Consider the following 27,700-nt stretch of genomic DNA (forward strand, 5'->3'; position numbering starts at 1 on the left):
CTGTCCGTGAGCCCCCCACCCCCCAAATATTTGATATGCGGACAAGCAGTGAACAGTGTGATGTGGACTTCCTCAGAATGTTCTTCTTATGTGTAATAATATATATGCATTGTAATCTGTTTAGTGTGATCATGGCAGAAACCCCGGGTTTCCACTTGCTTTTTTCAACCAAACGATGTCTTTGGCCTCTTTCTTTGTTGCCTCCTTATTCTGCAGAGGTACTTGGTACCCCGGCATGGTTGCTGGCGGGCCCTGGGGTTGTTGCCAGGATCTGTGGTCCTGGTGCTGCAGAGAGAGTCATCACACACTCTCCTCGGCCACTTGTAGAAGTGTCTCTTGAGGGGCGCCTGGGTGGCTTAGTTAAGCGTCCGACTTTCGCTTAGGTCATGATCTCGTGGTTCGTGGGTTCGTGGGTTCGAGCCCCACGTCGGGCTCTGTGCTGACTGCCAGCTCGGAGCCTGGAGCCTGTTTCAGAGTCTGTGATTCCCTCTCTCTCTGACCCTCCCCTGCTCATGCTGTCTCTCTCTCTCTCTCTCTCCTAGAAATAAATAAAAAAACATTAAAAAAAAAGTGTCTCTTGAGGTTAAATCTCTAGAGGTGGTGACACTCACTCAAAGGCCAAAAATATCTGGAACACTTGATGGTATTGCCAAATTTGCATGTTCAGCAAGGTGGGCGAAGGAGAGGAACTGATTCCTAGGAAAGTCACTGCCCCTTTCATCTGTTTGCTTCTCTTGGGAGGGGACAGACTAGGAGACCCCGATAGTACTTTGCTAAAGAGGAAGAAGCTTTGAATTCAATCAAATATATTTTGCTAGCAAACGAGTCAGACTTTGAGGACACACGGAGGGTTGGCCTCTGTGAAAATGGTTTAAAGCAGAGGTTCACAACCTTTCTCAGTTTCAGTTCAGTCTCAGTTCTGAGACTTTGTATCTCAGTAATTTTTTCATGGTTCCCTGGGCTGAAAGAAAGACCTAACAGTTCTGTTTCATTTTTTTAATGTTTATTTATTTCAAGAGGGCGTGCACAAGTGGTGGAGGGGCAGAGAGAGAGGGAGAGAGAAGCCCAAGCCAGTTCCACACTCTGCACAGAGCCCGCCGTGGGGCTCAAACCCATGAACCATGAGATGATGACCTAAGCGGAAATCAAGAGTCTGACACTTAACCAGCTAAGCTACCCAGGCACCCCAGAAATACCTATCAGTTCCGTTCAGTTAGGTACAGACATCTTGATATCTTGATACATATTTATCTCTTAACAATTTAGTAGCTGTTAAAAAATATACACAGAATTGAAAGAAGAAATAATATTTTTTATCCCTGATAACCACCGTTACTTACTACTGGGGCACATGTGTCTGTTGGGTACCACATACCCTCTCAGACTTTGAAATCAGAGTCACACACCGGCTTCATCTCCTGTCTCACAGTGGTTTTCCTATAGCGCTTGCTTTTTATTACAACAGCCTCTAAAAACTCAGCTTCATAAAGATATGACATCATCCAAAGGAAGGTCATGCAGTCTTACATTGAGACTTCAAACTACCCCCATTTAGTAGTTTACTTGGAGTCTGCCTTGTGTTGAGCATGGCTATATTTACCTCAGAAAATATCCCTTGTAAAATATCTGGTGGCACCCCTCCCAAGTTCACGGTGATGCTTTCGGGGTGCCTTGGCACACAGTTCGAGAACCTTAGGCTAAGCCTGGTGTGGGAGGACAGTGTGGAATTGGGACCAGCTGGGCAGTATAGGGTGGCTCTCGGGATCTAAGCAGTTCTGAGACTCCTGCCACAGCTGCTCAGTTTGGCAGTTAGCAGGTGACTTAGGGGAGGGGGCTCATAGGCTGCAGCTTGGGTAGAATCTGGTGTCTGTAAAATTTAGGGAAATTATCACAGGGTAATAATGCCAAGAAAATTAAAAGATCAACAGACTTTTTTTTTTAGTTTTCCTCCTAGAAATTATACTGTGGATGACTGTATCCCAGGATTTATATTTCTTATTAATTCAAACCACCAAATTCCAGCTCATGCACGCGAGCACACACGCACACACACACACACGCTGAGATTTCTTACAACTAAGGTTTTTCTCAAGAATTAAGCTTAGGGGCACCTGGGTGGCTCAGTCGGTTAAGCGTCTGACTTCAGTTCAGGTCATGATATCGCAGTTTGTAAGTTCGAGCTCCACATCAGACTCTGTGCTGACAGCTCAGAGCCTGAAGCCTCCTTGGAGTTGTATGTCCCTCTCTGTGCCCCTCCCCCACTCATGCGCCCGTGCACATTCTGTCTCTCTCTCTCAAAAATAAATAATCATTTAAAAATTTTTTTAAAGAATTAAACTTAAAAATGTATTTTAACTTAATGATTTTCTAAATGGCTTCTCTGGGTTCCTCTTGCAAAACCACGTGACCAGGCTTTGTTTCTGCTGCTTTTGCTGATGTTGGGGCCTTTCTCAGGAACCAGTTGTTTTCTGTTTTGCCTGGAGCAGCTCTCGTCCTCCCTTGCTTATCAGGCAAATGTTAGAAGTTTCCTTGATTTCAGAGGTGCTGGTACTGCTGCCACCCCACCCCCAGCCTCTGTCCCATTCAAGCTCCTCCACTGCGGTTACAAGTTCAGATTCAGCAAGCACTTGGTGGGGGGTCGAGAGAAGGTCATGTGGGTGCCTCTGCATGTGCTCTCCAGTCTCCCGTCTCAAATATGGCGGCCAGCAAAGAGGAGGAAAGGCCAGCAGTGCTGCTGGCCCCGTGAACTAAGTGCTGCAATCATCTTCGAGTGTATTGTAGAGCAGCTGGGCCAGGTCACTTTCCCCAGATTCAGACAGCAACCTCCAGATTCCCCCCCAAGAGAGTCCATCATCTCAGTCTGTGTTCCCTGAGTGGCACTTCGGTGGTGCTATTTCTGACCCTGGCATTCAAGTCTTCTGAAGCCGTTATGTTCGCTGATGGCTACTTAGAGCCCCGTAAAGGTCAGAACCGTCAGACCGAAGCAGGCAAGGAGGCGCTGCCCTCATTGTGGAGGCTGGGGCGGAAGTGTGAACGTTTCCGTCTTCGAGCCTGTCCCAGCGGCCTCTTGCCCGGGTTCCCTGAGCTCTGGCTCTTAGGCTTCTCCCTCCTTCCCGTCCTTCTCTGCTCAGCTTCTCATTCAGATTAGCCCGCACTGAGTGGTTTTGGGGGTTGGAAATCATGGGTTTTAGAATAAAAATATCCTCACTCAGTAAGGGACAGAATTTCTGAAAACACGGGTAGACAGCCTGATGCCCGCAGCTCTTCCTCCTGGGGGCCTCGAGCCACGTTCCCCTGCAGCAGAGGTCGGGCTGGGGAGACGAGGGCACTGACTTCGAATGTCCCGGCAAAGCCGCTTTCAAAGTCTTTCTTGGTCATTTCCTCACCAGCTGGTGTTCACATCAGAGGGTCGTCTAGGGCTGGGAAGGAGGTCTCTTGAGAGGATTAGATGCAGCCCTTGAAAGGCTGGCTCTGGGGGGAGAGGCATCACCCGCAGGCGTGCCTGCCTGCACAGGTCCTGGGACAAGCCGCGGGGCTACCCGTTCACTCTCGCACTTTCCAGTGTGACGATGATGTTAACTAACAGTTACTAGCCACTTGCTGTGTGCCTTTTCTATACTCTTCATACTCAGAGGTAAAAGAGATGAAAAATTAGAGCAGAACACCGTTTTGCCTAAAAATATCATAAAAGGTAAGTAATTAAAATGACTGATAAGAAAAAGTCCCAGGATGCAAGGGGCTGCCTGGCTTGGACACAGGCGCTCACAGGGCCGAGGGTGGCCATGCAGCCAGGAGGCCTTCGCGACCCCTCCTCGACAAAGCACCCCCTCTCCATCTCTGCAGGTTTATGCCAGCAGGGCCAGAGGGAGATTCCAGGAAGGTTAGGCAGACCCGGCAGGGAGGGTGCAGTGGGGGCCCCAAAGGAGCCCAAAGCCCTGTCCACCCCCCCTGCTGGAGGTTGGACCTGGTCACCAAGTCCAGCCGGCTCCCCCAGGGCTACTTGCCCCAGTTACAGTGGTGGCATTTACCTCCGGGTCTATGAGCGTCCCAGCCCTCCTGTTGACCTCCTTTCCCCAGCCTTCCTCCACCACGGTGGCGCTTTCTGGTGGCCCCGTGGTGGCCATAGCCAGCGTTCCACCACCCTGATATTACCCCTGGTCCATGTCCTTCCACAGAGCTACTTCCTCAGCAGAGCCCAGAGCCTGTGTGGCCCTGAGCGCAGCGCTGTCCCTGACTCGCTACGCTGGCTCTGCCACCCCCTGGGCCAGAAGTTTTTCATGGAGCGGAGCTGGTCGGTGAAGTCGGCTGCCAAGGAGAGTCTGTACTGTGCCCAGAGGAACCCAGGTGAGAACACCTTTGCAGCCACTGGGGAGTGGGAGCGCCGTGAAAGGCGCCAGCACTTCAGGGGGACTGTGCTCCAAATGCATGGGGACATAGGTGGTCTCGGTCTTGTTTTCCCCAAAGCCCAGGGAGGTCCCAAGCCTCGTGAGCAGCGGCTCCGTCTGCGGCTCGCCTCTCTCGCACGTTCAGAGCCCCGTGTCCTCACATCAGTCACACCGTTCTTGCCCTTGTTCTGGGTGTTTTGAACACAAAAGATGTGTGGGGCTGCTGCTCGCTGGCCCCAGCCTCCTGGTCCCACTGGCGAGCAGGCATGTACGGAGCAGTTAGAGAACAATAGGCGACAGGCGGTCTGCAAGTGCTTAGAGTGGTGGCAGGGACAGGGCTCCAGGCATCAGGGGAGATGCTGGCTTGCTGTCCCTGGTGTTTGACAGTGATTCGAGGTGACTCGCCCAGCTCTGACTTGAGCGGTCGGCTTTCCGCGCGCTTTCCCCTCTCTCTGCAGCAGGGGCCTGGGGAGAGCGCGGCGAGTTCTGCAGGTACGGCGTGTGTGAGCTTCTATCCTCTTTTAAAAAACAACTTAATTGTGTGATATAAGAAGTTTCGGTGCACGACACCAAAAAGGGAGAATAAAAGTAAAAGCAATCCTAAGGCTCAGCCCCATCCTCACAATGTGCTCGGTCTACACCACAGACTTCCAGTGGCTTTGTCACCTCGTGCAGGCTCTGCTTCTACGCCTGGCTGCCCAGAATGTGCTCAGAAGCGTCCTGCCTCCCGGTCCTGGTCGGATAGAGGGCCCCGCGTCTGCACGTGTGAGGGGAGGGCGGGGCTGGTGTCACCCCACTTTGGGCCTGCCAGTGGGGACTCGGCCGTGACTGCCATGGCAAGCTTTGCAAGGCCACTTGTTTAATCAGCGCAGCCAGACCGTCACTGGCTGCGGAAGTCTGGAAAATAGGTGCAGGGCTTCCATGTCACATCAGGGCAGCGGCCACCACTTTGTCCCCCTCAGCTGACCATCCTCCTGCCCATTTTCTGTTTTCTGATAAGGCTTGCAGCCCCAGCCTTGAAGGGAAGTACTTAATACTGTGCACCCAGCACCCCTCGCACACACCTCCCTGGCCCCCACCTTCCAGCTGTCTGACAAGGTGGTTCTGGGCTTTGGTTGAGAAGGGGTTTGATCCCCATTCAGAGGGGATAGCTGTTTCTCGGGGTCGTCTTAGTACCCTCTGTTTTCTCTGCAAAGACAAAGAGGGTTTCAAGATTAGACCATCTGACCCTTCCCCTCTCCCCTCTTCTTCAGCGGACCCCATTGCCCAGGTGCACCAGGCCTTCTGCAAGAACCTGCTAGAAAGAGCTGTTGAGTCATTGGTGAAGCCTCAGGCCAAGAAGAAGGCTGGAGAACAGGAAGAAGAGAGCTGGTAATGTCCCCAGGATGGGCCCCTCCCTCGGGCGTCTGCCCAGGAAGCTTGGCGGCGGCTGCAAGGCCCACGTTCCTGGAAGCAAACAACACCTAGTGTAGGATCTGTAGGGAAATCGAATGATTCCTAGGTATTTATCAAACCTGGCAGCCTCATCAGAGTCCCGTGTGAACTCTGACCTGACCTCTGCAACCTTTCCCCCCACACCACTGCTTCCCCCCCCCATTCTTTCCCCCATCCCTTCACCAAGCGGAGGCATTTCTCGCAGCAGATCAGAGATGTGATCAGGTTGCTTTGCTTTTGGGGTGGGGAGGGGTGGCCTGTCGAGGGCATGAGGAACAGAATGCAGAGGGCTGAGCAGAAGGCAGACATCTGGGGGCCCAGACCTTTATACAGTGTGCCGAGAGTAAGAGCTGAGGGGCGGACAGGTGCCAGAGTCCCTCTCCTACAAGGCCCAGGTCCTGAGTGGATTGCACCTGAGCGGGGAAGGGAGGGCAGCTCTGCCGGGGAGATCAGCGAACTTGTGGGAGGAGATGACATTTGAACTAGGCCTTGAGGGGAGGAGTCCGGTTTTGCTAGACAAGGGATGGAGGAGAAAGGCTGGAGCATCCGGAACAGCCCGGGAACGTGTAAAGAAGGAAGGCCTGTGGAATCTGTGGATGGTGTCGGGGACGAGGATGAGGGTGTGCCTGGTGTGATTGGGGTGGGGGGCGCGGGGGCCAATGTGGCCACTGAGTCTTGGAACCGGAGCGCTGAAGCCAGGCACGGGCGTGGTCCTTCTGTACACTCTGATGTACCGTGGAACCGTTTCTTTCTAGCGAGTTCTCTAACGCTCTGGAGTACCTGAAATTACTTAATTCTTTTGTGGACTCTGTGGGGATTGTGACGCCACCCTTCTCCAGCCACTCCGTGCTCAAGTCAGCCCTTGGTAAGCACCTTGCAGGGTGGCTCTTCAGGCCTCACGTTGCTTAATCCCTTTTGTCCCAGAGGGTCCAGGTCAGTTATGAGTGTGCACTTGAGAATCTTCTCTGGATCTGAGGTGTGTGTATCTATGGCCCCCATGTAGCTCCAACCCACAGTTACCCCCTACTAGGTGGCATTCTGGGGACAGGAAATAACGATTCTCCTGGAAGTGGGACCACGAGCAGTGAATATCTTTCCTTGGAACTTTCCCAAACACCCAGACTGGGCAACAAGTGGTCTGGACACCAGGAGCTCGCTGGTTGATGCATGGTGGCCCTGAGGCTGTTTTTATGTCTGACAGTCAGTCTCTGCTGAAGGGACTTTCTCATCCGGGTATCGTTACTGCTCCGCGGCTGCCCATTGGGTGAGCCAGTGCAGCCTGCTGACTGAATTGGCGCCAGGACATTCTTTGCTTCTGTCCCCAGACTGTCTTCAGGGTGATAGCACAGCAGCTGTTTCTGAGGCTGCTGGGAGAGGGGGCCGTCAGGCTCTCCTCAGGCCTCCCCCCCGCCCCCCGCCCCCCGCCCCCCACCGGGGAGGAAAGGGTTCCAGAAAAGCAGCCGCCCATTATGACCCCTGACCCCGTGGCTGTCTTCAGAAAAACCCAGGCTCTTCTGCCTTTTATCTTCCACCCCCACCCCCCGCCCCAGCCCTGGCGTTGTGAGAGCACTAGCGCTGTGATTCTGCCGCTGAGGAAACAGCCTCTGACAGGAAAACACTGCAGATTCTAACCAGAGCCTCTTTCTAGAAACACTTGGGAAACTCCATTTTTCATGACTTCATTGGAGATTCATGTTGTTTCCAGCATTTTACTGAAAAATTATATGCCAGTGGACCTCTTTGATGTACTTTTTTTCCCTGGGCCATTTTTTTTGGCGACAGACTGCCCAAAATGAGATTAGTAGAGTTACTAGAGTAATAAGAGTGAGCATCTTTAAGGCTTTCGATACAGATTGCTAGTCTTTCCAAAAGGTTGTGCTGGTTCACGCTCCCACCAGAATCTCAGTGAGAGGGTGACGCAGAGGCCCCGAGCCCATCGCCGGAGGGTAAAGAGGGCCCGGGCACAGGCAGCCGGGCTGCGCTCCGCAGGTATGTGGCTGCTGCAGTGACGTTTGGTACTGTCCCATTGTAGGTCCAGATGTCATCTGTCGGTGGTGGACGTCCGCCATCACTATGGCCATCGGCTGGCTCCAGGGAGATGACACGGCCGTGCGTGCTCATTTTACTGAAGTAGAGCGTGTCCCCAAGGCCCTGGAAGTGACAGAGTGCGTAAGCCTCCCTGACCACTCACTAGCTTCTCTCCAGGGGAATGCCAGGTGCCAGGTGTCAAGCTTGTTTCTGTGTGTCAGCAGAGTGGCCATGGGGGTGAAAGGTCGTGCAGCTTGGGGATGCCATGATAGAGGGAGGGAGAGGTGAAGCCAGAGGGAGGAAGAGGGCAGCAGGAGAAACCGAGCGTGGCAGGCAAGCCCGCGGGTGCATGTGTCGTCCCAGCAGCTGTCCGCGCCACTTCCGGGGCCGCCTCCCCCATTCTCACGGAGCCACAGGCTAATGGGGAAGGAGAGCAGTGTGGCTCCTGGCATCTTGGGAAGCTCACGGTGAAGCCAGGCAGATGGGTGATGGCTCACAATCAGCCCAGGGCTTGTGAGGGCCTGAAGGTCCTTCTCTCGTGTGCCAGCATTGTACCCCATTTCCTTTCAGCTGTCCGTCACCACACCCCCTCCCCCACCATTTGCCCTGTCACTAAAAGGCTTTAGCATGAGAGCTTGTGACATTCCTCTTTGGGGACCCAAGGCCTGCCTCTTGGGGGCATTTGGCCCATAGTGCCATGCAGCCCTGCCTGCCGACACCCTGTCTGAGCCGAGTGCCCCTAACATCATCTGCAACCCCAGAGAAAGTGTACAGTGCTCCAAGACAGAAAGGTCCTGTCTTCAGACCCAAGGCTGGAACATCCCCTTGTCACGCAGACTCTCAACCAGGAGAACAGGAAAGAAAAGCTGAGAAAAGTAGGTCTAGGCAGGTTCTCTAAGGTAGGTCCCACACCCCAATTTCATTTAAGTAACCCAGTTTTAAGCACCCTGACCAGGGAGTACCCACCTTACACTCTCCCAGCCAGCACCTGAGGACATGGAGGTAGAGTGTCCAGAGTCCCCTCATTTGTGAGCACCAGAGCCCTGGAATCAGCTAGGACCCTCAGCACACATCCCTCCCCCTGAATTCAGTCACTCTGAGGACCCTTTGCTCTTTGGGGATAACAACGCCATAGGACCCCTCCCCCATCCCCAGCCTCCCCAACCCCTCCATGATCGGCTCCATGAAAAGAAGCTACATTTCTCTAGAAAGCTGCACAGCCAGCTTTGGGGGAGATGGCCCCTCAGAGAACAGGCACAAATAATGGCGCCCATACTCCATGTCACCTTAGGTGGCAGCAAATAGGATTATGGCCACTTTACAGATGAGGAAACTGAGACACAGATTGTTTGAATGACTATTTTAGGTGGCTCCTTAGTGGCAGTCCTGGTGGTTGAGCTGGGTCTCTGGTCCCTTCCTCTCGGCCACATGCCCTGTTCCCGGGTCTCCTGCACCCCTTCCATGATTCCATTGTTTATTTAGTAGATACTTAAATGAGGGCCCTCTTGGTGACAGCTGCGTTCTAGGCTCTGAGAGGCAGCAGCGGACAAGAGAGCAAGTTGCGGCCACAGGCAGATAGATGGTGGCCCGACCTGCACAGGTGCTCTCTCCCGTGGGCAGCTGGTGTCATCGCCTTTGCCAGGCCAGTGGTGGCTTCTGGAAGCAGCCCACGCATCTCTTTGCTGGGAGGGGGCCAGAGGGAGGGAGGCCCATAAACCACAGGTTGGTAATGAGGGGAGCAGAGGTGGGTACAAAGGGCCTGAGCCGGCGGGCAGCCTGAGGAGGCTTGCGGGGGGCAGGACAGGAGAAGGCAGGCCTGGGACACAGCAGGTGGAGTAAGTCTCAGGAGGCAAGCGGGTGACACCGGGCACTCCTATGCACCCACGTCACCAGAGGCACAGGAGGGGGAAGGCCAGGCCTTTGCATGTGTTGCTCCTCTGCCTGGAGCCCTCCCAGAATGCCACACAGCTCACTCCCCTGTCCCTTCAGCTCTCTGCCCAAATGTCACTTTTGCAGCGAGGACCTCCTTGACCACCATCTTTTATAAGATGCCACCTTCTTCCTCTGCCTGACTTTCCTTCACGGCACTCGCACCTCCTGCCGTTACGTGTTCAGGATTATCTGACTCCTGCGCTCGAAAGTGAGCGGGGCGGGGACTCATGCCCACTGCTGCATCGCCAGGCCCGGGGCTCCGTCAGTTCTCCCTGGACGAAGGAGGCTGTAGGGTGGGAAGCCCACCCTCCTTCAGGGCCAGCATCTCAGACCTGGAGCCATCATGGTGGTGCATGAGCGGACAGACCCGTGTGTCACCGGCTCAGGCTCTTCCTCGCGCTGCCAGGGGCGCTCACTGACCTCTTGCTCTCCCCTCCCTCTCACTGTCCAGGAGCCCCCTGGTGAAGGCCGTCTTCCACACCTGCAGAGCCATGCACACCTCACTCTCTGGGAAGGCGGATGGGCAGCAAAGCTCCTTCTGCCACTGCGAGAGGGCCAGCGGCCACCTTTGGAGCAGCCTCAACGTTAGCGGGGCCACCTGCGACCTCACCCTCAACCACGTGAGTGGGGGCAGATCCGGCCCCTCGGGGAGATGCCCAGCTGCGGTGGGTGGGAACACTCCGACCCTCCCTTCCCCCAGACGTCGCCCCTTGGCCCAGTTAGGCTCCCTTGTAGTCCTCGGGGTGAGCGAGTTTGCACCTGCGCTTTTGCTGGGTTCCCCGAGTCCCGGGGCCTGCTGGTCCTCGGCCCTGCCAGCCCCAGGTGGACCAGGGTCCCCCAGGGCTCCGCATTTGCTCCAGGCGGTTCGCACAACTCCCCCAGACGGCCGCAGGCCAGCCTTAGAAGAGAGAGGCCCCCAGCCGCATGCACACCCCCAGCCGACTGACCACCTGTGCACCTCCAAGGCCAGGTGCACACCTCCTAGCGGGCAGCTGTGGTGCATTGTAGTTGCATTGCATGTTCTGGCGGTACCCGTGCAATGTTTCCACAGTGCATCACAGAGGCCTGCCTGGCCCTCGAGAGACTTCTCACCCGTGCCCTGGCAGAGGGCACTGCCGTCGCTGTTGGATCCCACAGCACGGCCGACCCGGGAGGGAGGAGGGGCGGAGTGCGCACAGCTAAAAGTGGAGCACGGTGTGCCCGTTCAGGAGGAGCTGAGTTTCCCTCCATAAAGGGAACGACAAGCTGTGGCCTGGAGGGTCAGACTCTGAGCCCCTCGCTGGGGTTTGGTCCCAGGTAGCTAGGCTGGCACTTCTGGCTAGAGGTGGTATCAGTCCCAGAGACGGGTGAGCCCAGCGTGCCGCCCTGCAGGACAAGCACCGTGCCGACGGGGCGCAAGTACCAGCCCACGGCGGAGCCACGTCTCGCTTCGTGCCTTTCCTCTGCTGGCCACCTGCGGTGTTTGTCTCCGCGAGAGTCACGTAGTCTCAGCCGAGTTTGGGGAACGAGAGAGAGGCTGGCACACGTTGGGGCTGGGGTTCCCAGGCAGCAGTTCTATACGGGGGAGTGGGCCGAGCGAGACCCCGTGGAGCCCGGCATCTGTCAAAGGGCAGAATCCAGCCCCGGGCCACTCCCCCCACCCAAAGGTGCTCCCCCAGTGCTCACCTCTTAGAAATGCCAGGCTTGGTTTGAAGAGGGAGGCTTCATCTGTGTCCCCTTGAGGCCATCATCAGCCAGAAAACAGTGTGGCAAAGGGTCAGGACAACGGGCAGGCACGGGGCAGGGTCCAGGGTGGTTCCAGTGCCCTGGTGAAGGGGCACGAAGAGGAATGTCCTGGGGGAGTCCATCAGAGCCTGAGGGCCCTGGGGGACCCCTATCACGAGGAACTCTGCTTTGTCCTCACTCTCACGGCTCCCGGTACTGATGGGAGCCAGGCAGGCAGCCCAGCCTTGCGGGTGCCGTGCGGACAACAGTAGGCACGTCCCCAAATCGTGCGGCACCCATGCCTGGTAAGCGGCTGGTGCTGACAGCGCTTCCAAAGGCCGGGTGCGGTGCACACACCCAGCGCTCTCCTGTAACGCAGTAGCCTTGTGGTGCCCGTCTCACAGATGAGAAAACGGAGGCTGAGAGAGGGGCAGTTGTGTGCCAGTTGGCGGTAAAACCACAGTTGATGTAGGTCAGTGGGTCTAAACCCAAGTATTGAACTGCTCCCTGGTTCCGCCTTCTTGGAAACCCGAGACCGCCTGGGCCGAGCCTCGGCTGCCTGCTGTTGAAGTGAGCCTCGCCTCCTTCCCTTCCTCCAGCTCCTGCTGTGCTCCCGCTTCAGGCCCTCCGATCCTACTTGAGGGGGCAGGGCCATGGCACCTTTGGGGTATCTCAGCGTCCGGGCCAGCCGCGAGGCGGCTCCTGTGAGGTGGGCTTCCTGCCCCGGCCACACATCTCCTACGGAAGCTCCTGCCCTCTCTGGGCCTCACTCCCCACCCACAGACTGGGAGACACAGATCTCCCACCTGGGGCCGGAGAAGGGACTAGACGCTGTGAGCCCGAGTTTGCCCTTCGTCTGCTCTCTTGCCGTCTGTGGAGCGTTTCCCAGGCTCCCCCCTCTGGGACTCTCCACTTTCTCCCTGAGCTGCCGCTGCCGAGGGCTGGGCTGGGGAGGGCCTGATACCTGCTGGGATCTCTGCTCCGGCCATAGGCCAGTCACCGGTCTCCTCCCTTGTGGCTCGTCCCACAGGTGGTCCAGCTGCTGACCTGTGACCTGCTGCTGTCGCTGAGGACAGCACTCTGGCAAAAGCAGGCAGGAGCCAGCCAGGCCCTGGGCGAGACATACCACGCGTCCGGCGCCGAACTGGCCGGCTTCCAGCGGGACCTGGGCAGCCTCCGCAGGCTGGCGCACGGCTTCCGCCCAGCGTACCGCAAGGTGAGACCCAGCCGGCTGGCAGGGGAGGGCATGCGGGGTTCTGGAAGCTCCGGTGGGGGTTGCAGAGTTGGCCCTCAGAGGTCAGCCAGCTAACGTGTCTAGCACGGGGGTGGCTGCCATGTACCCCTTTCTTCTGCTTGTGTAGGTGAGTACCTGCCGCGTGCCCAGCCCTGCAGCGTGGCGCACACAAGGCACGGGCCCACCAGCAGGGGCCCGCACTGCCTGCACCTTCCGTGTCACCCGTGGGGACGGGAGGGGCTCCTGGCCCTGGGAGGGGTGGGAAGGGCATGGAGAGAGCGCCACTCTCTTTTTTCCTAACCAGTGTCAGAATGATGGAATCTCCCAGCACTTCACTTCATTCTTGTTCTGAGCCGCTGGGGGCTTGGGCCCTGCTGCCTGGCTGCACATGACATCCCTGTGGCCACGGCCACAGAATCTGAGAAGTCTCTCAGGCAGTTGTATAACTGGGCTGATTGGACCCAAATCATTTCCTTGCATGTTTTATTGTTATTGCTAATTAGTTATGTACTCAACATGTTTTTGCCTGAATTATTTTCTAAAACTTCAAGTGAGAAAGCCCTTAGTGTCCTCAAGGGGCAAGGGGCTCAGTGAGGCTGCGGGCCCTCCCAGGGTCACACTGTGGCCACTGTGCACAGTGAGCCAGGACAGACGGTGGACAAAACTTACCTAATCACCAGTGAACCACCCTCCACTGGGGAAAAGAGGAAATGTGCCCCAAGGCGCGGGGCCCTCTGGCTCCGGGCACGGCTGGCATCAGAGGCCTCCCCCGAGACACCGTTTCCACACTGCCTCTCCCCTGCCGAAACTCTTTAGCGGCTCCCCGGGCCCCACTGCCTTCCCGGGCAGCACTCGAGACCCTCCCCACAGGTGGAGACATGGAGGGGTAGAAAGGAGCCTTGGGATTTAAGGAATTAGAGACCTAGGCCTCGCCTGCCATTCCCCAGTGACTCATACTTACAGAAGAGCCGCACTTTCCCCTGACCACGTTCTGGTCTCTATTTCTTTCTGAAGAAATTGAAGGAAACAGAACCGAGCCTCCCTGGTGCCAGCCCCGCTGGCTGTCCACTATCCCCCCCCTCGCCTCACCTCTGCCTGTCTTCAAGCTGGAGGCAGGCCCCCAAGACCCGGGCCGCTTGCGTTCCAGCCCCCGCAGGCGTGTCTGGGCTCTTTGTCTCCTGCAGAGGAAAGTCCAGCCAGCCTGCACTGTGCTCCCCATTCCGGCTGCTCCTCCAGGTGTCTGGCTCCTTCAGAGCTCCGAGTGAGGAGGTTGCTTCCAAGGGGAAAGTAGGGCAGGGTAGTGCAGAGAGAAGGGCCCGTGTTGGGTGGCAGATGAGATGCCTCATGGAGAGGCATCCATCCACTGGGGCACAGACAGGTGCGTCCCCCCTGCACCACCCCCAGGTGTTCCTGCACGAAGCCACAGTGCGCCTGATGGCGGGAGCCAGCCCCACCCGCACCCACCAGCTGCTGGAGCACAGTCTGCGCCGACGGACCGCCCAGAACACCAAGCACGGTGAGAGTCTCCCTGAACCCCTGCTCCGGGCCTGGTGTGGACCCTGCCTGAGCAGGGGAGGAGAGGGGAGGGGAGGAGGGTCTCGGCCCGCACTTACCCTGGCAGAGCCCTGGTGGGTGTCCTCACCTGCGCTGTTCTCAGAGCTGTCGCAAGAATAGCAGTGGCCCAAGGCTGGTTCTGAGTGGCTGGGGAGGACCCCTGAGCCCGCTGTGGGGCCAGGGTTTGGCCGGGTTGTGGGTCCAGCCTCGGGGGTGGGGAGGGGCGGGCTGCTGGGCCCAGGGAGAAGCACAGCCCCGCCACGGGGTGATAGCCGCGGGGTGCTGGCGTGTTCCCCCTGCCGTCCCGTGCAGACCCCGCCACACTGGCTGGGTCCAGGCTTAAATAAACGAGCCCGGGGTGAGCCCTCGGACAGCTCCGCCAGCAGCCGCTCCACGCATCTCCTCACCGTTCCCGCAGGAGAGGTGGACGCCTGGCCCGGCCAGCGAGAGCGGGCCACCGCCATCCTGCTGGCCTGCCGCCACCTGCCCCTGTCCTTCCTGTCCTCCCCGGGCCAGCGGGCCGTGCTGCTGGCCGAGGCTGCCCGCACCCTGGAGAAGGCGGGCGACCGGCGCTCCTGCAACGACTGCCAGCAGATGATTGTCAAGTTGGGGGGCGGCACTGCCATCGCCGCCTCCTGACCCCTGGGCTCTGCCCACCTCAGCCCCTGCCTCCCTCCCACTCTTCCCTCTGTCCCTTGGTCTCTCTCCCTCTTGCCTGTCTCTCGGTCTCTCTGCTCCCTCTGGGAGTTGTGGGATGAGCCTTGTCTTCTGAGCTGTCGCCTGCTGAGGCTTGTGGACCACCTCAGCCCGGCTGGCCTCCGGGGCAGAGCCCCAAAAGCTGCTGTGGATAGATGCCCGTGGTCCAGGGCCCCGTGGGCCTGAGAGCGGGAAGAGCAGGGCAGAAAGTGGGGCGTCCCTGACTGAAGCGGCAGGGGGCCCCCAAGCTGCCTGGCCCCTGCCTCCCGCCCTCAGCCCTCCCCAGCTTTTCTCTCTTCTGAACACCCCCCCCCATTCCTGCTTCCTGTTTTTTATCAGGCTTGCCCTTGGGGGGACATCGGTCTCGGGCACAAAGCCCTTCACCCTTGGCACTGTGCCCAGCGTGCCCGTCCCCCTTTTTATACAGATGTTTTTATACCCGTGGGCTTGGGTTTGCCATGATGCAGGGCTGAGGTGCTGTGGCATCTTCCTCTCTCTCCTTGGGTCTGTGTCCCCTCCCCTGTGCCTGACAAAGCCAGTTCATTGTTTTCTCTTCATTACACAGGACAGCCGGGGCGGAGCGGAGCCCAGCTCTGGGGCGGCACGTGGGAGGCAGGGGGCAGGCCTGGGGTTGGCTGAAATAATGTCGGCATTATTTTTTAATTTTTTAAAAAATAAATGGTATCTTATTTAATTGTCCTGTTCCTTCCCACTGCCCCGCCCCCTGGGATGCCAGCACAGGCATCGGGTAGGCTCAGGGGCTGGAGCGATGGAGCCACCCATTGGGACTGGGGACCAGGGGCCTTCCGTGTGGGTTCTCAATTCCCTCCCACCCCAACTCCTACCTCCATAATCTATTTTTATCCCGAATTCTTGACCTGAAAATAAGCCAGGGTGGCAGGGACCCAGTCTCTCCCCAGTGACAATCCTCTTTTCGGGGTAAACGCTAGGAATAAGGGCCCCTGCCTGGATGAGGGTCCTTGAAGGAAAAGTGGTCCCACTCTTCTGGGTCCCCTGGCTCAGTGCCCCCCTCCCTGTGGCCGTTTCTACCAGGACCTGAGGACTCCCTGGGACCCCAGCACCAGCTGGGAGGCCGAGGGGGGCCGCCTTCCCTCCCTTCCTGCCTGTGTTCTCAGGCCTCAGGCTAGCTGGGGTAGAGAATGGGCAGCCCCCCGCCCCCATGCGAGTACAGGCTGGAATGGCTCCGCTCGGACGTTACCCGCTTTCTTTCTCTGCTGCCCCTCCCCCCACACTGTAAGTCCTGGCCCTGCCCACACTGGGTGAGCCAGCCCCTGTGTCACGTGTATATACCGTGCCTTTTCGCGTTAACTGTTCTGGGGTGGGAGGGGGTGGTTTTTCACGGAGAAGGGGATACACCGATGGCTTCCTTGATATGGAATCATTCACTGTGTCCTGGATGTAGGTTATTCAATAAACACAGATTGGTACCACCCAGCATGAGGTGTGTGAGGGTCTGTAATGTGACCACTGTGGCGGTGTAGCCAGGGGGCTGCAAAGCTTGGCCTCTGGTGGGTCAGGGACTGAGAACGGCCCCTTCTCTGCTAAGAGGCTCCTGGAAGGTTTCGTTTGGAAGGATCTTCCTCACCCACACACCTGCTTCCTTCCACTGCCAGCCGCTGGCATGGAGTCTGGGATAAAAGGGCAGCCCGAGGTGCTGCGTGGGTCAGAGGTCACTGTATCCAGCACCCCACTGGCCGATCACAGCAGCGGCTGTTTCAGATTTGGGGTGCCAAGCCCATGTGTGTTCACCCCTCGGAGAGAAGTCTGCCCCCTACTGAGTGTTTCCCCATCCTCCCGGGGGGCTCAGTGCCCACAGATCACATCCGAGTCCCGCTCCTGTACTTCCCAGCTGGGTCACCTGGGGCAGGACATCACCTCCGCCTCCACTTCACGTGTGCACCACAGGGATGACAGTCCCTGCCTTTAACTGAATGCCCACAGACGTGTTGGCCAGGTTCAGCGACATGACACGCACAAAGTACCATGTACAGTTAAGTGCGTCGTGAGGCTGGTGAGGGGCAAGACCACGGGCAGCAGTGGGCGGGAAGCGGAAGAGTCCAGAGTGACCTGGGGATGAGCCTGGAGCATGGAGAGCAAGCTCTGTGGCCTGGCCTGGCGGGGAATAAGCCTTCGCTGAAGGGCGGTCACAGCCGGCCACGCTGGCCCCTGGGATGGAGATCTAGGGTCCTTGGGACTGAGAATGAGCAAGGCATTGCACCCACCTCCCAGCAAAGCCCCGTCAGGGCCTGTGTCACCAGGGTGGGTGGCTGTGGGTGGCCGATGTGCCCAGGAACCTGATCCTTTTAAGTCTTGGCAGGCTCCATGACTCAGCACCCACCCACCCCTACCTCCCCCCCCCCCCAGAGCCTCTATACAGCTGCCTGGATAGGCCTCCGGGCACCGCACCCCCATTTGAGGGTGTGAGGGCGCTCTCCCCTAAAGCCACAGGGGCCCTCGCTGCAGGAAGTAGACTCCTGGCTCTGTTCTGTCCGGGGGCTTCTGGGCCTTGGTTTCCTCAAAAGTCAGAAGAGCTAGTGAGGGTGGGCCCTGCTACAGGCGAAGAGCTGGGGGGGTTGGGGGCCTCAGGGCGGCCCTGTCCAGCAGGAGGGAAGGTCTGAGAGCACGGACCTCCGGAGCAGGGCCCCTCCCTGCCAGTGCACGCCTTCAGACCTTTCCTCTGCCGTTCATCAGGTCCACAGTGGCAGAGGACAGGAGTCCTAAACTAATCAGTGGCATGACCTTGGCAAGTTACTTAGGTCCCCAAACCTCAATTTCCCTGTCTGTAAAGCACACACCCATGGGGCTTTTGTGAGGATTAAATAAAAGAAACAGCAACAGATGGTGGCCATTGTTATTAGAACAGTATACCGTGCCCAGGACACACAGGAGGGAAACTGAGGCCCAACTGGGTGGCTTCGTTGAGGTTACACAGTGAGGGGCATAACCCAGACAACCTCCCAACCACCCGGGGCACCAAGGAACTCGATGCACCCAGGCTGCTGGCAGTGCCCAGAGCCTCAGCGAGTTATGCCCGGAGCCCACCTGGCAGGAGGGGGGGGGTGGCAGTGCCAAGCATGTGTGAGCACCCTGGTGGGGGCACTGCCAAGGCTCCGCGTCCAGCATCCCCATCCCCTTTCCCCCCACAGCAGCTACTGGGAGGAGGCTCCCCCATCCTGAGCACCAGCTGTCCACTTGGCCCACTGCCCACACCCATTAGGGGGGGTGGCCCTGGACCAAGCTGGCCAAGTGGCCTGCAAGCCAGGTGCCGGCTCAGAGCCAGACTCTGTCAGTGAGAATCAGCCAGGTCCAACCAACTCAAGATGTAGAATGACTGGCTGGAAGGGGCTCACCTCCAGTAAGGGGGCCCCAGGCTCCCCGCGGCCCTCTCCCCCTGTGCTCTGGAGCCTCCAGGTGGCTGGGGCCCAGGTGCCCCGTCTCCTCTGGCTCCCACTGGTGTGGACATTAAGCTTGGCATTCACCCTGACTACCGTCTCCAGTCCCCTCTCCCTGGCCCCTGGGACACTTGCCTGCCAGCTCTCAGGAGCAGTCCTTTGCTCTCACACATGCTGTGCCCTCTGCCCGCACTGCCGTCTGTCCAGTCAATGACCAATGCTTCCACCATCGGTGCCTCTCAGCCAAGATGGGGCTCCTTTATTCTCAGGGACGGGAGCCACAGAAAAAGCTTTATATTTACATGAGGAACCCTGGCCCCAAGGCCCCGAGGACAGAACCACTGGCCTTCCCCAGTGGGCCCCTTCTTAGCCCTGCAGGCTCCAAAGCCCGAGTCCAGCTTGGGGAAGGCATAAGGGCGGGGCTGGCCTTCCACGGCCGGCGCCTCTCTTCCCGCGGCGTGGGCGCTGGGAACCGGCCCATGGCGTCCCCCAGGCGGACGAGGCGCCCCTCCCGGAGGCTGCGTTGATTCGGGAGAACCAGCGGCCCAGTCTTCACACGGTGACCTCGGCTTTGCTGTTGGTGCTCAGGTGCCGGGGCCCGCGGCCCGCGCTGCCGTAAAGGCCAGGGGGCTGCGGGCCGAAGGTCTCGGGCAGCTTCTCCACGCTGAACTGGCGCCGGGGCGCGTGGCCAGGCCGCCGGGGTGCGGGGGAAGCCTGAGCCGCCAGGTGGCCGCGGGGGGCGGGCCGGGCCTGGCGGCCGGCGATCCAGGCCTTGTAGTGGCCCGATGGAGCAAGGCCGGCGGGGGCCGCGTAGCCCGGCGGGGCCCAGGGGCAGGCGTTGAGCAGCGCCGGCAAGTCCTCGCGGGGCCGCTGGGGCCGCGCCGGGAGGGTCAGCGGAGCGGGTTCGGGAGCGGGAAAACGCTGGTAGAAGTCCTGCGGCGTGGCTTCTGCGGGGACAGTGGGGTCGAGCCAGGGGGCGAGGTCAGGGGGCGGGGCCCCAGCGACCCCGGGGCGGGGCAGGGAGAGGCCACGCCGCAAGGGCGGGGCCTAGGCCTCTCTCGGGTGGGGCGGGGCGGGTCAGGCCTCGCGGGCAGGACAGGCCCCGGACCGGGCTCGGGAGACGCGGGTGTCCACGCCCCCGGGCTCCGGCTGCCCCGGTGGGGTGACGGCCTGGTGGCCCGGCGAGGGGCGCGACACTGCCGAGGCACGGGAGCCGATTGGCGGCGTAGGCGCGATACAATAGTTGGCTGGAGCGCTGACCCGGAAGGCTGGGAACTGCGGGACTCTAAACGGGACCCCGAGCCTTCTCATCTAGGGGGTGCGGCGCCGGGCTCTCCCCGCACAGACCCCGCCACTCACCTGCGGCCTTGAGCGCGGCTGCTTTGAGGGTGGCTGCCTTGAGGGTGGCGTACTTGGCGTAGTCCGGCTGCAGCGTCATGCTGCCACCGCCCTGCAGCCTGGGACCACGCAGGGGGCCTGGTGTCGCTGACCCCAGGGGTGCGTTGTTGGGGCGTTTCTTGTCTGGAGCGGGGTGGGGGAGAGGAGACCCGGCCTGCTGCCTGGAGGACATTCTCCACCTGCACTACCACCTCTTCGCCGCCCCCTCCCTGATGAGAACTTGGGGGATGGTTACTTGGGGGGACTGAGAGCCAAACCTAACTTCCAGGCAGAATCGCCGATGCCTGGAGCCAGGCCTGGCTCAGAATAACGAGATGAGGAGCAGCCCTGAGTGGCTGCTAGCCTAACGGGTGACTCCTCGGCATGTTCAACTTGGGCCAGGCACTGGGTCCCAGGACCTGCTTCTCAGGAGATGGCATTAACGTCTGAGAATTAGAACCATATAGGGAGGTGAGGGGTGTTGCTGTGAAGACCAACTTACCAGCAAGAGCCCAAGAGGGAGGCTCCAACTTTAGGGAAAGGCCCACGGGCATCCACAGGCTGGTGCCAGGCTCACCCCCGGGGCACTGAGCCAAGGCCTAGACCCACAGCCTGATTCCAGATCCCTGATTCGAGCCTTCCTCACAGAGTGCCCTTGACCAGAAGCTGCGGGACACCTCAGAGGGTCTCTCTCCACCCAGGTGAGCTGACCGGCTTGCCCAGCCCCCACTCACACACCTGCAGAGGCAGGCAGCTCGTTCAGCCAAGAGCCTCTCCCTCCTCGCACACCCCTTCCTCTGCTCCCAGGCCCACTTCAGGCAAGGGGCGCCCAGTGCTGTAGACCGAATGTGCCGGCCCAGCAGCTTGCACACCTGTGTTGTTGGGGGAGCCCCGGGGGAGGCCGTCCCCCACCTGCACCTGGACACAGCTGCCCAGCGGTGGGCCCAGAGGTGGAGGCAGCGGCTCCTGGGGATCCGGCTGCTTCAGAAGTTCTGTCAGTGTCCTGTGGGGAAAGAGTGATGAGAGGCAGCCCTCTCAACCTCCTGCCCCCCCCACTGGCCAGGCCCCGGGCCTACCCAAGGCCAGTCATTCGGCCACTGTCCCCCGCTCAACCTCTCCGGGCCCCCCTTCTGCCCTGTGATTGTTCTCACACATCCAGTTTCTACTATCGGTCGTGACCTGTGGCCCAACACATGGCCGCTTCCAGAGCAGGTCAGGAAACTCTACAGGGGTCACGTGTCACCAGGGCTACCTTGTTTTCCAAAGACTCCCCAGCTCCCAGAGGCCATTCCTCGTCTCCCAAAGAAAGCTCTGCAAGTGCATCAGGCTCCCGGACTTTGCTTACTCTGCTGCTCCCCATGCCAACAATCTTTACCTCCATCTCCTCCCACAAAACCCCTACTCATTCTTCAAACCCCACCAGAATCCCTCCTCTTCCAGGAAGCCTTCCTTATCTGCCTAACGTAACTCCCTTCCTGCAGCAGGGGCTTCTGCTGAGTCCCGGGGCAAAGCTGCCACACAGGCACGGAGGGGAGAACAGACCAGACGTAAGGGGAGGGAGGAGCCAGGAGAGCCCAAGGTGGAAGCCCAGCACCGAAGACTATGTGACCTTGGGCAGCCACCTCCCTGGTACCAGGACGCCCGGCCCTACCCAGCTGTGACAGTGTCTGACTGAGCCTTCCCTGCAGACAGCGAAACCCAGCCTTCAGCCCAGCTGCTTTGTGGTGCCCAGAATCCATGATTTTCTTCTGGCTCACTCTGACCTTCTCACCTTCGCGGGTGGGGGGTGGAGGTGCTGAGGACTCATGGCTGATTCACGAAGAAGCACACTAGAGGCGGGAAGCCTAGGGTAGGTGCTGTTCGGCCCAAAGGCTTCTAGTGCCTGCTAACCTGACCTTCAGGCCCTGCTCACGCCTCAGCTGCCCAGCCCTGTGGCCTCATCTCTATGACAGGCTCCCCCAGCCAGCCCTCCCAGACACCTGCGTACTTTCCATGCCTCTGGGCCTCTGCACAAACCTTCTCTAGGGACAGACTCCAGCTCCCTTCCAAGCCCTCTGAGCTGGAGGGGCACTGACCGCCGACCTCAAAACGGCAGAAGGAAGGGTGAGACTTGGGGAGGGGGCAGGGGCTCCGCACACACCCACACATGAGCTCGGGTTGCGCTCCAGGTCTCCCCGGAGAACAAAGGGGGCACATGGGAGCTGAAGCCCAGACAGAGGAAGGGACTGGCCTAGGCCACACAGCACATGGGGGGTGGGCCAGCTCTTCCTGAGGCATCACCAGACCTGCTTCACCGTCCCCTGTGGATGAAGTGGCTTCTAGGTGAGTGCATCAGCTAGACCGCCCCAGCCGCCCCCTCTACGCCGTCAAGGCCCTCAGCTCCTGCTCCCCGGCCTAGTCAAGGGCATGCCCTGTTTTCTCCTGGTCCTGCATACGGGACTCCAAGCTCCGGGCATCCAGAACGCAGGAGGAGAGCCCCCCACATCGCCCGAGGCAGCGCGGTAGCTGAGCCCAGCACCCCCTAGCTCTGCGCTGCAGCTGTCTAGGAGGGGGTGGGCTACGTGGTCTGGGAGACAGGGGTGCTGCGGAGTGCCTGGGAAGCCCTCATCCCCTGCCCCTCAAGTCTCCAAGGCAGAAGCATCCATACCTGGTGCACTCAGGCCTGGGGGCTTCTCTCTATTGTCACCTCTGAATACCAGCCTGTCGCACACCCAAGGGAGCCCAGATATGGGTAGGTGAGGAGAGCAGAGGCCCCAAGACATGGGGGTGGCCGGGGGGATGTGAGTGTGTGTGTGTGGGGGGGGGTGTGGGTGAGGGTGAGGGTTCCAGGGTGAGGACACCGAATCCCGGAGTCCCCATTCTAGCTGACAAAGGGAACCTGGGTCCTGTAGAGCCCACTCCTCGCAAAGCTCAGACTCAAGCAGCACCTGTCCTGGCCTCAGCAACAGCTAAACTGTGTCTGCCACGTTTTGGCTCTTTCTACACAGGGAGAGACCCTGACCCTTGCCTGGGGTGGGGGGAGGGGGCGTGTACTGAGTAGGGCGGGTTGGGGAGACCTTCTCCCCAGGGAAAGAAGGTCAGGCCTGAGTCACAGCTATGGGGGTGGGAAAGGGGGTGGGGGGACGGAAGTGGAAGGAGAGGCGGAAAAGTGGGGAGAGAAGCAGGAGGAGGGAGACCTAAGAGAGCGACAGAAAATGCCCTACTCTGGGGGCCCAAGACGCCCTAAGCTCATCAGCCCACGCCCCCACCCGGTACCCAGACTCCCTTTCTTGGGTGTGGTCATTGTGCCCTCTGTCCGGGCGACCAGTCCTCGGGCCCACTCCAGCTCACGCCTCAGCACCCAGCTCCCTCCGGAAGGTCAAGGGGAGAAGGTATCACCTGTGTCACTCCACGAAGTCGGGCGGGGGGGGTGGGGGGGCGAATAGACCTGGAGACTGTGCCAGGAAGGAAAGCCCAGGAGGAGGGCGCTGCTGAGAGGACCAGAATTTACGGACGGGCAGGAAGGATGAAGGCTGCCGAGGGGGCGCCCACCCTTCGGGAAGCACCGTCCGGTAGGGACCGGCGGGGACCGCGGAGCCGGACCCCGGGCCCCGGCTGGCGCGCGCTCACCTGGTGACGGTGCGCCGCGCGCGCGGGCTGTGCGCCCTCTCCAGGCCCAGGCGCGCCCCGATGCCGGCCAGCACGAGCAGCGCAGCGACGCCGCACACCGCGTAGACGGCCGTGTGGCTGCGCTCGCGGCCCGGGTCCCGGGGCGCGGCGGCGTCGCGGGCGCGCGCGGGTGGCCGGCCCGTCTGCACCCAAGCCGGCGTGTCGTAGTTGGAGCAGCGGCTCTGGTCGAGGCGCCGCGGCCCGTCGTGGCAGCAGAAGCGGTAGCCGCACGTGCCGCAGCAGAAGCTATAGGCGCCCGAGCTGCAGTTGAAGGGCGGGTCCCACTGGCCCATCACGTCGTAGTAGCCGCGGCAGCGGTCGCCCCCCGCCGGGGCCGCCGTGCCGGGCGCCGCGGGCTCCTGCGCCTCGGGGGCGCCCGTGCGGCCCGACGGCGGCCGCGCCAGCAGCAGCGCCAGCCCGAGCGCGAGCCGGAGCCCCGGCGGGCGGCCGCCGCGCAGCCACCGCGCCCCGGCCCGCTCCATCGGGCCCGCGCCTTCGGCTACAGCGCCCGGCGCATGGCGGCGCGCCGCGGCTCCCTCCCGCCGGGCCTCCGGGCCAGCTCCTCCGCGCGCTCAGGCACCGCGCTGGCCCCGCCGCCCGGGCGCCGGTCCCGGCGTGCGCCTCCCCGGCCGTCACCTTCCTCCTCGGGCCCCGGAGCCCGCTGGGCCGCACCTCCGGTGGGCGCGTCCTCCGCCGGCACTCACTTCGGACCCGAGCGGGCAGCCCTCGCCCCCGAGGCGCGCCCCCTCCCTACCCCGGGCCTGGCGGCGAGTCCTCCCTCGCCTGCGCGCCGTCCCCGGCCGCTCCCCGGCCTGGCGGGTGCGCGTGGCCCGGGGCCTGGCGGGGGCGGTGGGGCCGCCCGACTCCGCTGCCTTCCCGCCGCCCGCTCCGCGCTGCCCGCGCTCTGGCTGCGGCTCGGGCTCCGCGCGGGCTCGGGCGGGCGGGGGAGGGAGGGAGCGCGGGAAGGAGGGCGGGCGGGCGGGAGGCAGAGCCGGGGGAGGAGCGCGGCCGCCGCCAGGGGAGGGAGGGGGCGCGGCAGGGCCCGCACAGCCCGGGCGCCCCGCCGGGGACCCTCCCCGAAGGCCTCCCCGAAACATCCCCCCGGAGCTAGGAGCTCCAGACCCTTCAGTTTATGACTCTCGGGTCTGTCACTTCGGACGCAGGCCCGCGTGAGCGCGCCTCTGTTTCACAGGTGCGGGGACTTAGGGGACGGAGGGGCCCCGGGAGGGTCGTTGCCGCCCCCGCCCCTCTTCCTCCTTCCCATTCTGTCAGTTCTGACCGCGACACAAGTGTAACATGTGGCATGCCCCGGCCCTCTCTGCGCCTCGATGTTCCCGCCTCTCAAATGGGAAAGAAGCCCCAAGCAGAGCCACTGCAGAAGGACAAGTATTCGTTTCCTACGTGCCGCCTGGGGCCCCGCGTTAACCCCGGGGCGCGCGCCCGGGTCCCAGAACCTCCTGGGCCTCGGGTTGGAGTCCTGGGGTGTCCCCCCTTCTATGGCGATGGACGTGGCCTGGGCCGCGTTCTCCCGAGATCTCTTCGCTACCCAAGTGTGAAGGGGAGGAGATTGTGCAGGACTTGGACCCCGAAGAGGAGGGCGGGGCCGGGTCAGGGGTCACCGGCGGCCCCTCCGCGCCGCCCCCCGAAGGAAGCTCTGGTCCTCTGGCCCGCGAGGGGAGAAGGGGGTGGAAGGCGGTACGCAACTTGGATCTGTCACGGAGCCGTGCCTTGGTGTTTTCCAAATTGGGTTTAACAGGAAAGTGTGCCCGGGCCGGGGCTTCTCTCTGCCTCAGTTTCTCATCTTAACATCAAAAACTTTTCCTGGGGCGGAAGGGGGGGCGTAGATTCATAATCCGCCTGTTCCAGGAGGCAAGGATCAATATGGTGCCTCCTACTGTCCAGACGAGAGCGTCAGGAGACCGAGGGCTGGGCGTCCACCTCCCCCCAGCGTGCACACACAGGCCGATCTGCTGAGCGAATGGATGAAGTGGCTTCAGTCTCCAGTTTTTATAAAATGAAGAATTCGGGCTCCTAGGGCGTCTCTTGCTCCCCTTTGCATCGTGTCTTCACTCAGCGACTGGGATCAGCTTATAAAAGTGGAGGAAGGGGAGGGAGGAAGAGGGAGAAGGATTTACATTTAAAGGAGGATCAGGTCCTTGTGTAGCAGAGATGAGGGGCTGACAGGCTAATTTCAGGTATTAGTAGCGGAGATGCCCTCCCGGTGAAAGGCATTCCTTGCGCCCTGTCCAGAGATAGCCTGCTCCCTCCCCCCTTGCCCACAACACACTTCTGATCCAGTTCGGAAGACCCTACCCCCCCCACCCCGTTAGAAGACTTTATTACAATTTTAGAGATACAGAAAGTAGACAAGCAAAGGAATGAAATGAAATTGCCTTAATCGCATCACCAGGGGCGGCTCATGCTAAAATATGCCCCATTTTTACATACTGTTTTTCAGTGACTGGTTTTTAGTTTACTTTTTGCTGTCAAACTTTCCGTTTATTATTCAGCTTAGAACTTAGTCGCTGTATTTTCTGGTGCAGACTTTTCCTGCTTCCTCTGGGGGTGGGAGTCCTAGAAAGGCACAGACTGTCAGATTTGTGTCAGCGCCCCCACCGCACACTGCTAAGCTGCCCTCTGGGTTACTGGGCCTTTGAGGATGACTGTTTACTCCCCCTTTCCCACCCTCTTGCTGGGCACTAGGTTACAAAGGCTTGTCACTGCCCCCCCCCCCCCCCCCCCCCCCCCCCCGGCACTGTGGCCTCTTCCCAGGTAGGGTGATTCCACTTGGCCCAGAGCTCCTAATGCTCTTCCCTGAATTATGTCCCCTGCCTGGGTCCCTCATATATATATTATGTATATATGTATATATGTATATATATATATATATATAAAATCTTCATTTGTCCAGTGAAGGAGCTGGCTGGCTGGTGTATTCCATTCCCCCACCCCCAGGAACTGAGGTCCAACCCCCAGTTCCTCCCCACACCCATGGCTTCTTCTCTATCTCAGTCTGGTTCAGGGTCACCCAGCAACCATAGGTGCCTACATCTACTAGACCCATGTCAGGCACTTAATGCCCTCTTCATATGAACGCACAGCCTGGGGTTGGGTGGCAGAGGGGGAACAGGGGAAGAAGACAAATGCAGACACAGACCGCGGCTGACTGGCTGAGTCTTGGGGTCTGGCGATTCATTCACATGGCACTACCCCTCAGGTGCCCAGACATTTGCCGGGTGAGGGGATCTAGAAATGGAGCAGCTCGGCAGAGGAGTGGCCCCTTTGCCCAGGCGGTCCTCTCTGGACTCCGGGGGTCTCTCTCCACAGCAGGGCGCCAGAGCACCTGCCTCTTGTTTCCTCTGCCTGCCCCCCCCCCAAGCCTGTGTCACCAAAAATCGCCCATTGATCCAGGCTTAAAATAACCCCTGGCATCTGCAGCGAGCCCCGTGGGGCGGGCAGAGGAGCCGTGTGTCTTCCGTGCCTGAAGGGCACCCGCCCCGCCCCCAGCTCTGAGTTCTGGCAGCGTGAGTGTGAGGGTGTCTAAATGTGCTCGTGAACGTGAGCCAGAGTGCATGTCTGGTGCTAGCGTGATTCTGAGGGCCTTCCCTCCACCATGGGCATGTGCACACACATGTGTGTCAGGGCCGAGGCGCCTGTGCACACGTGTTCTTCCTGCACTGTTGAGCCCTGCCTGGTGCCCAGCTCTGGCCGTGCAAGGCTCAACGTCCTGAGAGGTCATGGACATCAGGGAAAGCCCAGGATGGGCCTCGCCGTCTCCATTTTATTTTATTTTATTTTTTTTTTAATTCTTTTTTCTTTTTTATTTATTTCTGAGAGAGAGAGACAGTGTGAGCAGGGGAGGGTCAGAGAGAGAGGGAGTGACAGACTCTGAAACAGGCTCCAGGCTCTGAGCTGGCAGTCAGCACAGAGCCCGACGCGGGGCTCGAACCCACGAACCGCGAGATCATGACCTAAGCGAACATCGGACGCTCAACCGACTAAGCCACCCGGGCGCCCCATCGCTGTCTCCATTTTAGATTGTGGGTCCGTGACCAGTCTGCCCAGCCGAGGGCCAGGGAATTTGAGATTTCCTAGACATAGACCCAAGACCCAGAGCAGGGAAATGATTTGCCGTGACTGGCACGCAGCCCAGAAGGGCAGGGTCTCGCTTGACACCTGCGCTGTGAGTCCCAAACCTACCTTCTGGCCAGGTTAGTACAAAAAGGAAGAGCAGCTCGTAGGACCCCAGCCCGGAGCCCAGGGAAGTGTTCCTGCACCCTGATAACACACTCCGT

General features: G+C 60.0%; 2 protein-coding genes across 3 annotated transcripts in view; one reads left to right on the top strand and one right to left on the bottom strand.

Annotated features, from left to right (window-relative positions):
• The window catches only part of SREBF2 (sterol regulatory element binding transcription factor 2), a 56,136-nt gene extending 39,711 nt beyond the window's left edge, over nt 1–16,425 (top strand). Inside the window, exons 12-19 of the mRNA XM_039236739.1 lie at nt 4,176–4,344; nt 5,639–5,756; nt 6,575–6,684; nt 7,852–7,984; nt 10,231–10,399; nt 12,514–12,699; nt 14,122–14,233; nt 14,690–16,425. Of these exons, the coding sequence (XP_039092670.1) occupies nt 4,176–4,344; nt 5,639–5,756; nt 6,575–6,684; nt 7,852–7,984; nt 10,231–10,399; nt 12,514–12,699; nt 14,122–14,233; nt 14,690–14,910 (1,218 nt within the window). The 3' untranslated portion in view covers nt 14,911–16,425. The remainder of the gene's footprint in view (nt 1–4,175; nt 4,345–5,638; nt 5,757–6,574; nt 6,685–7,851; nt 7,985–10,230; nt 10,400–12,513; nt 12,700–14,121; nt 14,234–14,689) is intronic.
• Nucleotides 16,426–18,623: 2,198 nt separating this feature from the next.
• On the bottom strand, nt 18,624–23,887 carry SHISA8 (shisa family member 8). 2 transcript variants are annotated; one of them, XM_039236818.1, is made up of 5 exons: nt 23,367–23,887; nt 20,630–20,760; nt 20,469–20,471; nt 19,740–19,901; nt 18,624–19,327 (listed from the first exon to the last, which is right to left on the bottom strand). In XM_039236818.1, exons 1-5 carry the CDS (start codon nt 23,885–23,887, stop codon nt 18,933–18,935), a joined length of 1,212 nt encoding a protein of 403 aa, XP_039092749.1. In that variant the 3' UTR covers nt 18,624–18,932. The 2 variants fall into 2 exon arrangements, with proteins under 2 accessions (XP_039092749.1, XP_039092746.1); XM_039236815.1 differs by lacking the exon at nt 20,469–20,471.
• Between the last annotated feature and the right edge of the window lie 3,813 nt (nt 23,888–27,700).

This window comes from Hyaena hyaena, unplaced genomic scaffold (assembly GCF_003009895.1).
Source record: "Hyaena hyaena isolate Hyena2069 unplaced genomic scaffold, ASM300989v1 scaffold_4, whole genome shotgun sequence".
NCBI classification, from domain to species: domain Eukaryota; kingdom Metazoa; phylum Chordata; class Mammalia; order Carnivora; family Hyaenidae; genus Hyaena; species Hyaena hyaena.